The following is a 13787-nucleotide window of genomic DNA, read 5'->3' as shown; positions in this document are numbered from 1 at the left end:
CCCTGTCAGCCACGGCTTCTGGTTAGCCCGAGTGGTGATGGTCTTTACATAAGTCACATCATCCATATACTTACTGATGTAAGAAGTAACAGTGTCTGTGTACTCATCAATGCCTGTGTGGTTGTTCTATGTGGCTGCCTGCTTAAACATTCCCCAGTCTGTTGTGTCAAAGCAGTCTTGGAGAGCGGAGGAGGCCCCCTCTGGCCACACCCGGACTTGCTTCAGAACCGGTCTGGAGACTTTCACTCTGGGTCTGTATGCTGGCATTAGCATGACGGTGATGTGGTCAGAGAGTCCGATGTGAGGGAGGGAGGAGGCCTTGTACGCTCCTTTGTGTGTGGTGTAGACCAGATCCAAAATGTTGTCCCATCCTTGTTGGGAAATCAACATGCTGGTGAAGTTTCGGAAGAACAGTCTTGAGATTGGCATGATTAAAATCCCCAGCAAAGATGGTGAAGCCGTCTGGGTGAGCGGTCTGTTGTTTGCTGATGGCCTGGTACAGTTCACAAAGTGACGCATTTCTGTCGCTGTTGTTGGGGGTGGTAGGGATGTAAACAGCGACAAGCAGAATCGCCGTAAATTCCCTCGGCAGATAAAAAGGACGGCACCTTACGATCATGAACTCCGCCAGTGGTGAGCAATGTTTACGTACCACGACAGCGTCACGACACCATGCATCCCAGATGTAAACACATACTCCGCCGCCGCGAGTCTTTCCTCCTTCAGCAAGGGCTCTGTCCGCTCGGTAGCATGTTAGCTGCTCCAGTTTCACAGCGGAGTTGGGGATGTTGCCATTTAGCCATGTTTCCGTAAAAAGTCCGCAGCAGTCTTTTGTGGTCCATTTTATTGTCCAAGGATCGCACATTAGCCATGATGATGGATGTTATGGCTGGACGAGTTGGACTAGCCGCTAGCCTAGCTACCACCACGCTTACCCCTCTTCTGCTTCCTCGCACACCGCTTGCAGCGCCTCCTTTCCGGGGAGGGGTGGCAGTCCAGTCCGGTGTGGCCGTAGGCTGACATAGTAGTCCGAGCTCCTTGAGTGTTTCGGCTTGTGCAGTATCCAGATTGTTGTGTTTCTTGGTCCTGCCGATGCTTAGCAGAACCTGCCGACTGTAGTTATATTTCGACGTGGACAGAAGAGGTGAAGACGGACATTTTTGTACTAACAGACGAGGCGAAGATGACATTTTTTTGTACAAACAAGAACAAAACACTGGGGCCGTTTCTCAATCAGTGTTCTTCTCTGTACTTGTGTTCGCGTGGACTCGTGAAACGTCATCAGTCGCGGCCCAAGTACTGTTCCAATTCAAAAGTCCGCTTCTCGCCAAGAACGGTGAAAATGCTCGGATGTGACTTGATCCGCCCATTTTACCGGGGATGCATCAGAGCAGACTTGAGCGTACTTGAGAGAGCCAATATCCCAGAATGCATTTCGGACCAGCAAACGGGGAACAATGACGGATGAGAAAACTCATAACTGAAAGTTGACATTCTCTGAATACTACCGTTGTTGAGTCACAGAATTTAATTTTAGGATGTTTTCAGGCGAGAAGTTAGTTGTTTAAGCATCAAATCTGTGGTCGCTTTCTCAAGAATCGGCCGACTTAAAAAGATACGCCGATGAGTTGAGGTCCTGCTCGCGGGACCGGTGAGCTCCGCAGCACCGGGCCGTCAGCGCTCTGCTGCCCGCCGAGAGCAGCCTGATCTCGTCTGGACTTTTTGAAATGATCCGCTGGCTCCGATGTCTACGTATCGATTAAACATGAGATATAATTCTGTTTCGAGGATTTAACAAGCAATCATTATTATTTATTCAGTCACATTAAATCAGTTTGACTGAGGGAAAGGGTAAGGTTTATAACTTAAGATTTTAATTTAACTTTTACTTTGAACTACAGTGGTGTCTTATTACTTTTGACCGAATTGTTTGCAATTATATGTGTGTGTGTGTATATATATACATACATATATATATACATATATATACATATATATACATATATATACATATATATACATATATATATATATATATATATATACATATATATACATATATATACATATATATATATATACATATATATACATATATATATATACATATATATACATATATATACATATATATATATATATATATATATACATATATATACATATATATACATATATATATACATATATATATATATATATATATATATATATATATATATATATATATATATATATATATATATATATACAATGAGATGTGTGTGTCTGTGAAACCAGTACAAAAAAAGCAGGGTTGTCATATTTTGTTTGACTGTAAAAATACTTTACAGTGAAGAATCAGAGTAACCATGACAACAACACCTTAGGTGGTGACGTCATCAAGTCAGCTGCTGTTCCAATTGCAGAAAGACCGTCCTGCGTTCTCCCGTCCTTGAGTCTGGACTCCCAAGTCCAGATAATATATATATATATATATATATATATATATATATATATATATATATATATATATATATATATATATATATATATGTAGTGTATTTGTGAAAAACAATTACATTATGTAGTAGTTGATTTAATGTCTTTTCTGCTGATAAAATGTTCACCTGCCCGAACGGCAGCACCTCCTGTGGTAAACGATCTTGACTTGAGTAACCACTAAAACTCTCAGATTGCACTCAGGAAATCCCCATGGACTCAAAGACGACAGAGACTGGAGTGAGTCGGTCCCGGATGAAAAAAGACAAAGAGTATCTCCCTCGACTATCTGTTCCGACTAACTATAAAAAATCTCAAACACTTAGTGATAAAGCATAATACTGTGATGATCAGGCCCCCTCCCTCCTGTACCCCAGTGAAGCAATCGTCTTACCCCTTCTCCGAAGTCAATGTTTTCAGTTATGTACATCATTTTTCTATTATGTACATCATTTTACAATACATATTTGGCGTATGACTGAATGATGACAGAAAGTGTTAAAGAGCTTTGAGGGATCAGGAGACTAGAAAATAAACAAGTATTCTATATAACATTTATCATGTCTCTAAAGGACGTGTTCTCTAAAATGTGCTGTTTCGCAAATCTCCTCTTCAGCAGCTCTTACGTCCAAGCTTCTCCCTACATTCTGTTTGTTCATAAATTATTCTGATACATTTTAATCCAAAAGAACATGGGGAAATCTTATTTAATTATTTCATTGCTCCATTGCCTCGATGGCATATCAAAACACATTTTCCAAAGAAATTGTAATACGACGTATTTTATAATTATCTCAATATAAGTTATCAAATGAGGGATTTTCATAGTGATACTGCCTCGACATTTATCATTTATTTGTTTTTTAAACCTGCTGTGACTTGTTTGTATTGAGAAATCATTACGATTGTCAGTATCTTTATACATATCTACAGTATATCTGTTCTGCGCAAATTGCACACGACTGCAAAACATTGTTGACTGTGGGTAACACGTATGAAGACCACCAGTTAGCCCGCAAAGCCTTCGTTACCTCCCCCCTGGCTCTATGGGAAAACCCCAAGAACACCTGAGGAAGTAATGAAACAGACGCCACCAACAAACCTGTGTGAGGGCGAAACACCCCAGACACAGGGTCCCTAGAGGCACCTCTGTTATCAATAATTGCTGCTCTTCTAGTGAGGCAGTTAACCGAACCTCCACAAGCGTCCTCATGGAGGTCGCAGTATCCCCGTCCTCACCCTCTTCACTAGGCGTATGCTCATGAACATCTCCTGAATGAGACAACACAAGACTTCGCGTTTCCCCTGGGGACAAAATCTCACGACGTACCGTGTGTGGCACATTTAATAAAAAATAATATATATATTAGTATTCTCAGTTAAAGTTAGGTCATTTGAGTCTTTTTGAAACTACTTCTTAGTTGTTGGACTTTTTTGTTTGTGCATGAAAGCTATTGAGTCCATTTAAAAATGGCTAAAGATTCTGAATTGTTATGTTGTAATACCTTGTGTCTTGAAGATGCACTTTTTTTGTATTTCTTAAAATGCAGCTAATTGAGTGTAAAAGGGAATAGTTCCCTCTCTAGCATCGCCACCACCTGGTCGTTTTGGTTTATCATTAAACTTGTTTTTGTGTTGGCATACACATTCTGTACTATCTCAGGTTCAAACTGCACCATCTTTTCATTAAATAAATTTGAGAAGTTGAGAATGTTCCTCGATTTGGGTCGCGACTTCTCATTAGGGGGTGATGGTGGATCCTGGAGCCAGACCAGTTGAGAACCACTGTTTTAAACAATATATTGTTTCAATAACTGTTGTGTTCCTTGAGCCTGTTGCAGCCGCATACAAATCGAGTGACAAAAGAATCCTCCTCAGTTATTCCTGACGAGAAACACAAACGGAGTCGTGACGGTCGTCCAGTTATTTGCCTCGAGCTGGATATCGGTGCGGCACCTCGTTTAAGGGACAACCGAAAACTTCTTGTCTGCAATGTTTGTATACGGTGTCTTCTGACAACATCTTGAGTAAAACAAAAAACACACACAGTTACAGGAATGATTAACAGACACAACAATGCTGACGGGAAGTGTCTACTTTTAAATATCTATTGAAGTGGCACCCAGGAACCATATTTATTGTATCAATGAGCCAATACTCAGATTATCCTGAGTCAGCGTGGCTGGCTGATCTGTGACCTTTACACGTGTGGAATCTAGACTAGTGCAGAATCGGCAAAAACTGCTCAACACTGACAGTCAGTAAATGACTCCAAGTTCCAATGAATAAAAGGTAATATGTCTGAAGCATCTGTTGAGTGCAATATGCTGGACATGCATTGAATTACACTTTGCATGTTGATTTAAATGTGTTTTTAAATCACTACATTTGTAATAACAAGACTGAGGATTGATACTATAGCATTATAGTTATAACTATGATATATGTTTACAGCAGTGGTTCTCAAACTGAGGGGTGCGCCCCTCTAGTGGGGCGTGGGGGGAGATGCATTTTTAAGAAAGAAATTTAGATTACATTAATTTGCAAATGAGGTATAGGTGCTATTTTGCATACATTTCCAGAAAAGAAATGTGAACATAAAAAGTATTGTTTCTTTCTGTGGACATCTTTGACTCAAAGTTTGTTTCTCTTTGTGTCACTCCATAAATCAGAAAACAGCCATTACATTTTCTCCATGTTTTTAGTAATAAAATGTTGAATAAATCAGGCTACGAATGTCACGGGGTGGTTGAAATTAGGACCGAGGTGCCGAAGCAACGGTTCAAAAAAGTTAATTGATTTAACAAAAACAAGGAAAGGCTTTAAAGAAAACACTATATATAAACATAAAGGTGGACAAGCTTACTCGCGGGGAGGAACACGGACCGGCAACACGCAGTCAAAAACGCAATACGTTCCCACACTGAGGTAGGAGACAAACAGGGTTTAAATACACTGGGTAGGGGGCAGGTGATTGGACACAGCAGGGAACAATCAGGGACAATCAACAGACAATCACAGGGCAGGAAGTGCACGGAACACAGAGGACACACAAGACAAGGGCCGTTTCTCAATACCCAAACGTTGGCCGCTCTTTATTCACGCACAAGTATTTATAGAGCCAGTGGCGGGAAAAGGTATAAAATATTGTTATGGATACAACGTTATATTAGATCTAATATATATTAAATATAATGCTGTTAAAATAAAGCTGCTTCTGATTATTATTGTATTTCATTCAGTGAAGTCATCAGATTAAAATGTAATGACCAAAAATGTACCGAATTGTATTGTCATAAGAGTTCATGCAGTTATGCGAGGTACACCAATATTGTAAATATAAAGTACATTCTGTATATTTATACATTAATAATGCTTAATATATATATATATATTTATATATATATATATATATATTTATATATATATATATATATATATATATATATATATAATAATGGATCGGACACGGAGGATTGCGGTTGCGGTCGGCCATCTCTATCAAGAAGCCGAAGGGGAGGCGAATCCTTCAAAGAAGAGCCGCGATGCAGCGGACAGACAGGAGACGTGCCTTAACTTAATCTCAGTCTCTAGATGTGCAAAGCTGGTAGAGACATACCCCAAAAGACTTGCAGCTGTAATTGCAGCAAAAGGCGGTTCCACAAAGTATGGACTTAGGGGGACTGAATCATTTTGCACACTGCACTTTTCAGTTTTTTATTTGTGAAAAAAAATTTAAAACATGTATAATTTTCTTTGTACTTCACAATTGTGTGACACTTTGTGTTGGTCTTTCACATAAAATTCCAATAAAATATATTTATGTTTGTGGCGTGTAATATGACAAAATGTGGAAACGTTCAAGGGGTATGAATACTTTTGCAAGCCACTGTATATGTCTTTTGCAATGTTCTTCTTGTTCTGTCTAATTTTTATGTAACTGCCTGAAATTAAATTAAATTAAAATGTAATTGTAATAATAAAACGGATTTAACGCTACCTGTAAACAAACAATAGACTATTGAGAACAAAATAGTGTTTGTTAGATTCAACCAAACCAAATTATAGCTCACGTTTAACCGTACAACAGAGACGTCAATCCCACCGGCAAATTTCAAAAAGACTGGGATATTTGGCTGTCCAAAGTACACACAAGTGACCTTCAATGCATATCCCATAATGGGAGGAGCGAGCCACATCCGGGCATTTGGACCGTGCTTGGCTTGATGCAAACTTTGAATTGGAACAGTACTAGGGCTCGGACTGATGACGTTTCACAAGTTCACTACAAAATTCATGACAGAGCCGGAGGAGGGACCTGGGGCACGGCAGAAACAGTCCGGGTGCCTGGCCAGAGGACGGCCACCAGTCGGGCAGAAACAGTCCGGGGAACGGGCTGGAGGACGGCCAGAGGATGGCCACCAGGCGGGGTGAAGCAGTCCGGGGGGCTTGCCGGAGGATGGAAATCAGAGCCATGCTTCGGCAGGGAACGGGACCGGGACTCTGAAGGGGAAGGGGACCGGGACTCTGTAGGGGAAGGGGACCGGGAGTCTGAAGAGAAAGGGGACTGGGACTCTAATGGGGAACCTGAAGGGGACTTTAAAGGGGAACCTGAAGGGGACTCTGAAGGGGATTCTGAAGGGGAACCTGAAGGGGACTCTGAAGGAGACTCTGAAGGGGACTCTGAAGGGGACTCTGAAGGGGATTCTGGGACAGGTCGCAGAATTTTTGCGAAGAAATGTCTATTTACAAAACGTAAACATTTTGTCGCATATTCCGAAGGGTTAAGATGACTATGTCATCCATCCATTTACTTCCCCTAATCTGGCAGAAGGATAAGGGGAAGTAAATGGCAGAAGGCTAAGCAAGATAGTCCAGACACCCCTCACCTCAGCAACGCTGCACTTTCTGGGGGATCTTTAGGGGTTCCCAGGCCAGATGAGATACATAATCCCTCCAAAGTGTTTATGGTCTTCTACAAGTTGGATCTCCAAAGTGAAGTGCCCAGGAGGCAACCTGCTCTTTTTGAAGGTGAAACAGCTCTTTGAGAGCCTTCCGAATGTCTGAGCCCCTCTTGCTATCTCTGAAGTTGAGCCCAACCACACTATGGAGGAAAGTAATGCCAGCTGCAAATTTTAGTCTTTCAATCACTTGAAAGGTTGTACCACAGATTAGTAACAACCCTGACGGCGGCGTCAAATGTTCTTTCTGTGCAGATTTCCATTGAAACCTCTCTGTTGTCTGTATCTCATGTCTTCCCATGTTCAGTCTGAGTATTGGATACTATGGCCTAGGCCTGAACACGTCACAATTTCACGCTAACCCCTACATCAGTTGCTTATTTCCAGCTGGCTTGCACTGCGATACTTTCCACGACGGCTATCTGTTATTTGTTTTTTGCTCCATGGAGGATTGTCACTGTTTTTCCTTCAACTGGTGCCTGAAAGTAAGCAGTGACATGACATGGTACTTTTATATTTCTAAGCAAATATCTTTAGCCCACCGATTCAGCATTGCACTCCTATAACATTTAGAAAGCAGATTACAAATTCTTAAAATCTGGTGCCCACATTACACACAACGCAACTCCAACGCCGACAGTTGGCTCGGCTGTGTCATGCACAGGGAACGCCAGAATCAACACAAAATGAAAGTTCCTTGTAGTAACTTCAAACAGATAAGCTTCTGATTTCAACTATTTTTAGTTTGGATGCTAAACACACTGATTAATTCACACAGTAAATAGTTACAGTGCACAATAAACACAGGACTTCCTTCATCCAAATGTCCTCTTCTCCTTTTACAGGTGGATATTTTAAGTTCCTGCCTTATATTGTAATGTGAACTCTGGCTGTTGTGTCTGCCTTTGCTGCACTCTTCCTGCGAGAGAGTTTAGGACGACCTCGACCACAAACTATTGTAATGGAAATAATTCTTGTTGTTCAAGACGAGAGTTAAAATCAGATATGACAAACAAGCAAGCAGAGTTTGTCTGGTCAAAACAAAATGCCTCCGTTCGTTTATTCATGCTTGCGCAAGCAGGGAGAAATTTCAACAGCCATGAATCATCAATGTCTGTTAGGGTTTTTCACAAAGATCATTTGCTAAGACGGTCAGTTATATACACTTTCATATGACCATCCCTTTACGACCCATCTGTTCTCTGTTTGGTTCCCACTAGACCACATATGATATACATTGAACTGTGTGTTCCACGTCACCATATACATTGAAGATCTTCCACGTGGCTTGTACTTTGATCTGATCCATATCATGTTTTCAACCAATCACATCAGCTGGTATGAACCGGAGTAGCTTCAAAACCTGAAAACCCATGTTATCAGTCCCTCCACGTCTTGCAGTTAATCATTAATCTGAACATACATTAGTATTAAAACCTCATGTTTAACAGCAAATGTATCTGAAACATACAGCATATACATATTTTCCCATCACACTATTTACCAGATGCATAAAAGAGAAAGGTGGTTTCCTTTAGGAATACATACGTTTTCGTAAACTCGTCCTATGGCAATACACTTATATAGACTACAGACGAAGATCAGCTCTCTAGGGAACTCTGGCACATTTACGTTGAGGTGGAAACATAAATGTTAAATAATGTGCACTGTCCCTGGTAAATGAATAAATAAATTGAACATTGAATATCATCTTGTAGACAGTCACCATGGCTCAAAAAACAGGCAAGAGAATAACAACAAAAACTAAGTGAAAGTGAAAATATATTCAAAAATTGCAGCTTTTTGTCACGGATTCCCCATCATATTAAGTGTTTTCATCCTGTCTGTCAGTTCTAATCACTCTCCTGTCATTCCAGATCCTGCTACTCACACGTGATTACCCCTCATCACCGTCACCTGGCCCTCACGCCCAGCTCACCTGCAGCCCGTTCCCTCATTAGCTCACTATTTAGGTCCCCTCACTTGCACGTGTCCTATGCCAGATTGTCTTGTCCATTGTGCCAAACTCTCCAGCATATCTTTGTACTTTTTGCCTACCTGTTCTGACCCCGTTTTTGCCTGTCTTGCCGACCTTGGATTTTGCCTGCCCCTTATCGGATTTGTTGCCTGTTTGTTTGATCTCCTGGTTTTGACCCCTGCCTGAATACATGACTAAAGAACTTTGCCTGCCACCTGCCTCTGAGTTGTGCTCGTGAACTATATTTCCCACTGTGCCTCACACTTTTTCATATATATTTTTTCTGTATTCAGAAATTCACATGATTTTTTAATTTATTTTTTATTTTGTCACTGCAGCTTAAAGTGGTCATTAATCACAAGAAGAGCACATTCAAACCCTTAGGTGATTTTCGAAAGACGACTCTGAATAATTACTGAAATGAGTTATTCATAAATACTGCACAATTAACTCTAACTGCACATGTATCTTTGCTATGTTCAGTACAAGTGGATTTAATGGCATTACATCAGCAAGAAACGAAATTAAAAGAATTTAAACGTGGCTAAAACATTTTGGAGTAAATTTGTGCTTGCAGTCTGTGCATGTTATCTCAGATGACAAATATAGATAGGAATTATGAACTGAAATATGAAACATGTGAGTGTTTAATGTGATGTAAAAGATGCGCAATAACATCCTAAACGTGGCAACTGGTTCTGATTAAATTGTACATTTATTGAAACTATGTTTTATTGCATAGTGCACATCAGTAGCATGTGTATATGGTAAAGATTGCATTGCTGCTGAGCATGATTAGTGCAGACAATTGTTGTGCTTTTCTTTTTCCAGTATTTTGATGCTGTTGCAGAGAAATCATTAGTTTCCAGTTTCGTGGAGATATGTTAAGACACACATTATATTGTTTCAATAACTGTCACGTTCCTTGATCCTGTTCAATTCAGTTTAATTTATTTATCCCAACATCACAAATACAAGTTTTCCTCAGAGGGCTTTACAATCTGTACACATGACATCCCTGTCCCGGGACCTCACATCGGATCAGGAAAAACTCCCCCAATGAAGATAGTAAAAACCCTTTCACAGGGAAAAAAAAGGGGAAGAAACCTGAGGGAGAGCAACAGAGGAGGATCTCTCTCCCCGGATGGACAGAAGCAATAGATGTCATGTGGCCAGAATGAATAACGTAACGGAGTTACAGCACATTCGATGAATGTGACAGAAATTATTCATATAATGAGTAGTATGCATGGTCCATGATCCAGATAGCCACGATCCATTAAGCAGAAGGAGGTAGAGAGGAGAGGCATCCCAGGGGCAGTGGGAGGAGAAAGCAAGGCCATGGCAGCTGGCAGGACTGGCTCCAGGGTTGTTGCATCAGCAGGGCCATGGTTGCATCAGCAGGGCCAGGGGGGAGGACCCCGATCCTCCCCCTGGTTCCAGGCAGCCACGAATCCATGGAAAAAGAAAGTAGAGTTAGTAATATGCATTGAAGAGACAATCATTTATCCAGAAGGAGAGAAAGAAGAGGTGAAGAGGAGAGGAGGAGCGAAAGAGGAAGAGAAGGAGAGGAGGAGCTCAGCGTATCCTAAGATGTCCCCCAGCAGTCTAGGCCTATAGCAGCATATCTAGGGGCTGGACCAGGGCAAACCTGAGCCAGCCCTAACTATGAGCCTGAAACAGCCCTAACTATAAGCGCTATCAAAGAGGAAAGTCTACTCTTAAATGAGGTGACCGTGCCTGCCCAGGACTGAAAGTGAAAGCTGATTCCACAGAAGAGGAGCCCGATAACTGAAAGCTCTAGCCCCCAACCTACTTTTTAACACTCTGGGAACCACAAGTAACCCTGCATTCAGTTAGCGTAATGCTCTTGTGGGGTAATATGGCACTATAAGGTCCTTAAGATATGATGGTGCATCACCAGTTAAGGCTTTGTAGGTAAGGAGAAGGATTTTAAATATGATTCTCGATCTTACAGGAAGCCAGTGGAGAACAGCTAGTACAGGAGTAATGTGATCTCTCTTCCGCGTCCTCGTTAGTACACAGCAGCCTGATAATACGGAGTTAGAGTAATCCAGTCTTGAGGTAACAAATGCGCGAATCAATGTTTCTGCATCGCGTTGAGACAGGATGTGCCGGATCTTTGAGATGTTCCGTAGGTGAAAAAAAGCGGCCCTTGAGATCTGTTTCACGTGAGAGCCAAAGGACAGGTCCTGGTCAAAAATAACTCTGAGATTCCTTACGGTGGTGGTAGATGCAGAGAGATGTCATCCAGAGAAACCATATCATCAGATACTTGATTTCTGAGGTGTTCTGGTCCGAGTAAAATAACTTCAGTCTTATCCGAGTTCAGCAGCAGGAAGTTGCAGGTCATCCAGGTTTTGATGTCTTTAAGACACGCTTGAAGTTTGGCGACCTGGTGGGTTTCATCTGGCTTGATCGACAGATATAGTTGAGTATCATCGGCATAACAGTGAATGTTTATGGAGTGTTTTCTGATAATATTGCCTAAAGGAAGCATATATAAGGTGAATAAAATTGGTCCAAGCACAGAACCCTGTGGAACTCCATGGCGAATGGCAGTGGTAACCGAGGCCTCATCGTTTACAAATACAAACTGAGATCGATCTGATAAATACGACTTAAACCAGCTTAGTGCTGTACCTTTTAATACCAATCAACTGGTCTAGTCTCTGTAATAAGATGTCATGGTCAATGGTGTCAAACGCTGCACTAAGGTCTAGCAAGACCTATACAGAGACAAGTCCCCTATCTGATGCAACTAGAAGATCATTAGTAATTGTCACTAGTGCTGTCTCTGTGCTATGATGCTTTCTAAATCCTGACTGAAACTTCTCAAATAAACTATTGTTATGTAAAAAGTCACACAACTGGTTTGCGACTACCTTCTCCAGTATCCTAGAGAGGAAGGAATAGGTCTGTAGTTAGCCAACACCTCTGGATCCAGAGTCGGCTTCTTAAGAAGAGGTTTAATTACAGCTACTTTAAAAGACTGTGGTACATGACCCATTAGTAAAGACCCATTGATAATATCTAGTAGAGAGGCACTAACTAAATGACTGTGAGACTGCACTGTCCTCTTACATAATTTTTAGGACATTGTAATGTTGTGTAAAGTGACTTTGAGTACTAAGAAAAGCGCTATATAAATTAAATGCATTATTATTAAATGTAAAACTTCCTTAAACAGCTTAGTCGGAACGGGGTCCAGGAGACAGGTAGACGATTTAGAAGTAGAAAACATTGAAGACAGTTGGTCGAGGTTGATGGTAAAAAATCCATCCAGACACACAACAAGGCCCACAGCCTCCTCCATGGCCATCCCACCTGAGGATGGACCGGCAGTAGTCGAGGGCAGGAGATCACCGATCCTGTCTCTAATAGCCAGAATCTTACCATTGAAGAAGTTCATGAAGTCATTACTACTAAGGTCTATAGGAATACACAGATCCACCGAGCTATGACTCTCAGCCAGCCTGGCCAAAGTGCTAAAGAGAAACCTAGGGTTGCTCTTGTTTTTCTCTATTAGTGATGAGTAGTAGGCTCCTCTGGCATTACGGAGGGCCTTCTTATATGTTCTCAGACTATCCCGCCAAACCAACCGGGATTTGTTGCAGCTCTTCAGTTATTCCTGAGGGCGGCTCCTCGTTCAAGGGACAACTGAAGACTTCCTGTCTGCAATGTTTTCCTTTTCTTCGCTGTGTGTGAGTGTATACGGTGTCTTCTGACAACATCTTGAGTATAAAAACAAAAACACACACAGTTACAGGAATGATTAACCGACACGTGACAATGCTGACGGGAAGTGTCTACTTTTAAATATCTATTGAAGTGGCACCCAGGATCCATATTTATTGTATCAATGTTGTATCAGATTGTCCTGAGTCAGCGTGGCTGGCTGATCTGTGACCTTTACTTGTGTTTGTCATCGTGTGTTGTTTGACTTTAACTGGTTACTCTTTCTTACTCTTACTCTCTCTGTCACTTATTGAGCAATCTTTTCACAGCCAGTTGAACTCGACAGTTAAACAGTCAATGGAAGAAAAAAAAAGCAATCACTCGTAACTTGTTACAAACTGACCCACCCTCAACAGAAAACTGGACTGGAACAATTAAAGAAATCCACGGGATGAAAGAATGACCTTCCTTCTGAGACTGAGAAAAGACATATATAGCTTGATGGACAAAATGGACAAGATATATGTAAAAATAAGGAAATTGGCAGGTGACTCGCCCTCCCTAACCTCACAGGTTTCTGGACTTTGTTGGCTCTAGAAGCTCAGTATCTCCTAAAAAGACAAGCACTATGTTTCATCAAGATGCAACCCCATATATAAGTTCACAAC

At 41.3% G+C, this 13787-nt stretch overlaps 1 protein-coding gene across 1 annotated transcript in view; it reads left to right on the top strand.

Annotated features, from left to right (window-relative positions):
- The window catches only part of LOC306753887 (uncharacterized protein), a gene marked incomplete at both ends in the record, with an annotated part of 35025 nt that extends 25622 nt beyond the window's left edge, over positions 1-9403 (top strand). The window contains one exon of the mRNA XM_079237801.1: positions 9320-9403. Coding sequence (XP_079093927.1) covers positions 9320-9403 — 84 coding nt within the window. The remainder of the gene's footprint in view (positions 1-9319) is intronic.
- Positions 9404-13787: the final 4384 nt, after the last annotated feature.

Source organism: Taurulus bubalis (assembly GCF_910589615.1).
Source record: "Taurulus bubalis genome assembly, chromosome: 2".
NCBI lineage: Eukaryota > Metazoa > Chordata > Actinopteri > Perciformes > Cottidae > Taurulus > Taurulus bubalis.
This window is presented reverse-complemented; position numbering and strand designations above follow the sequence as displayed.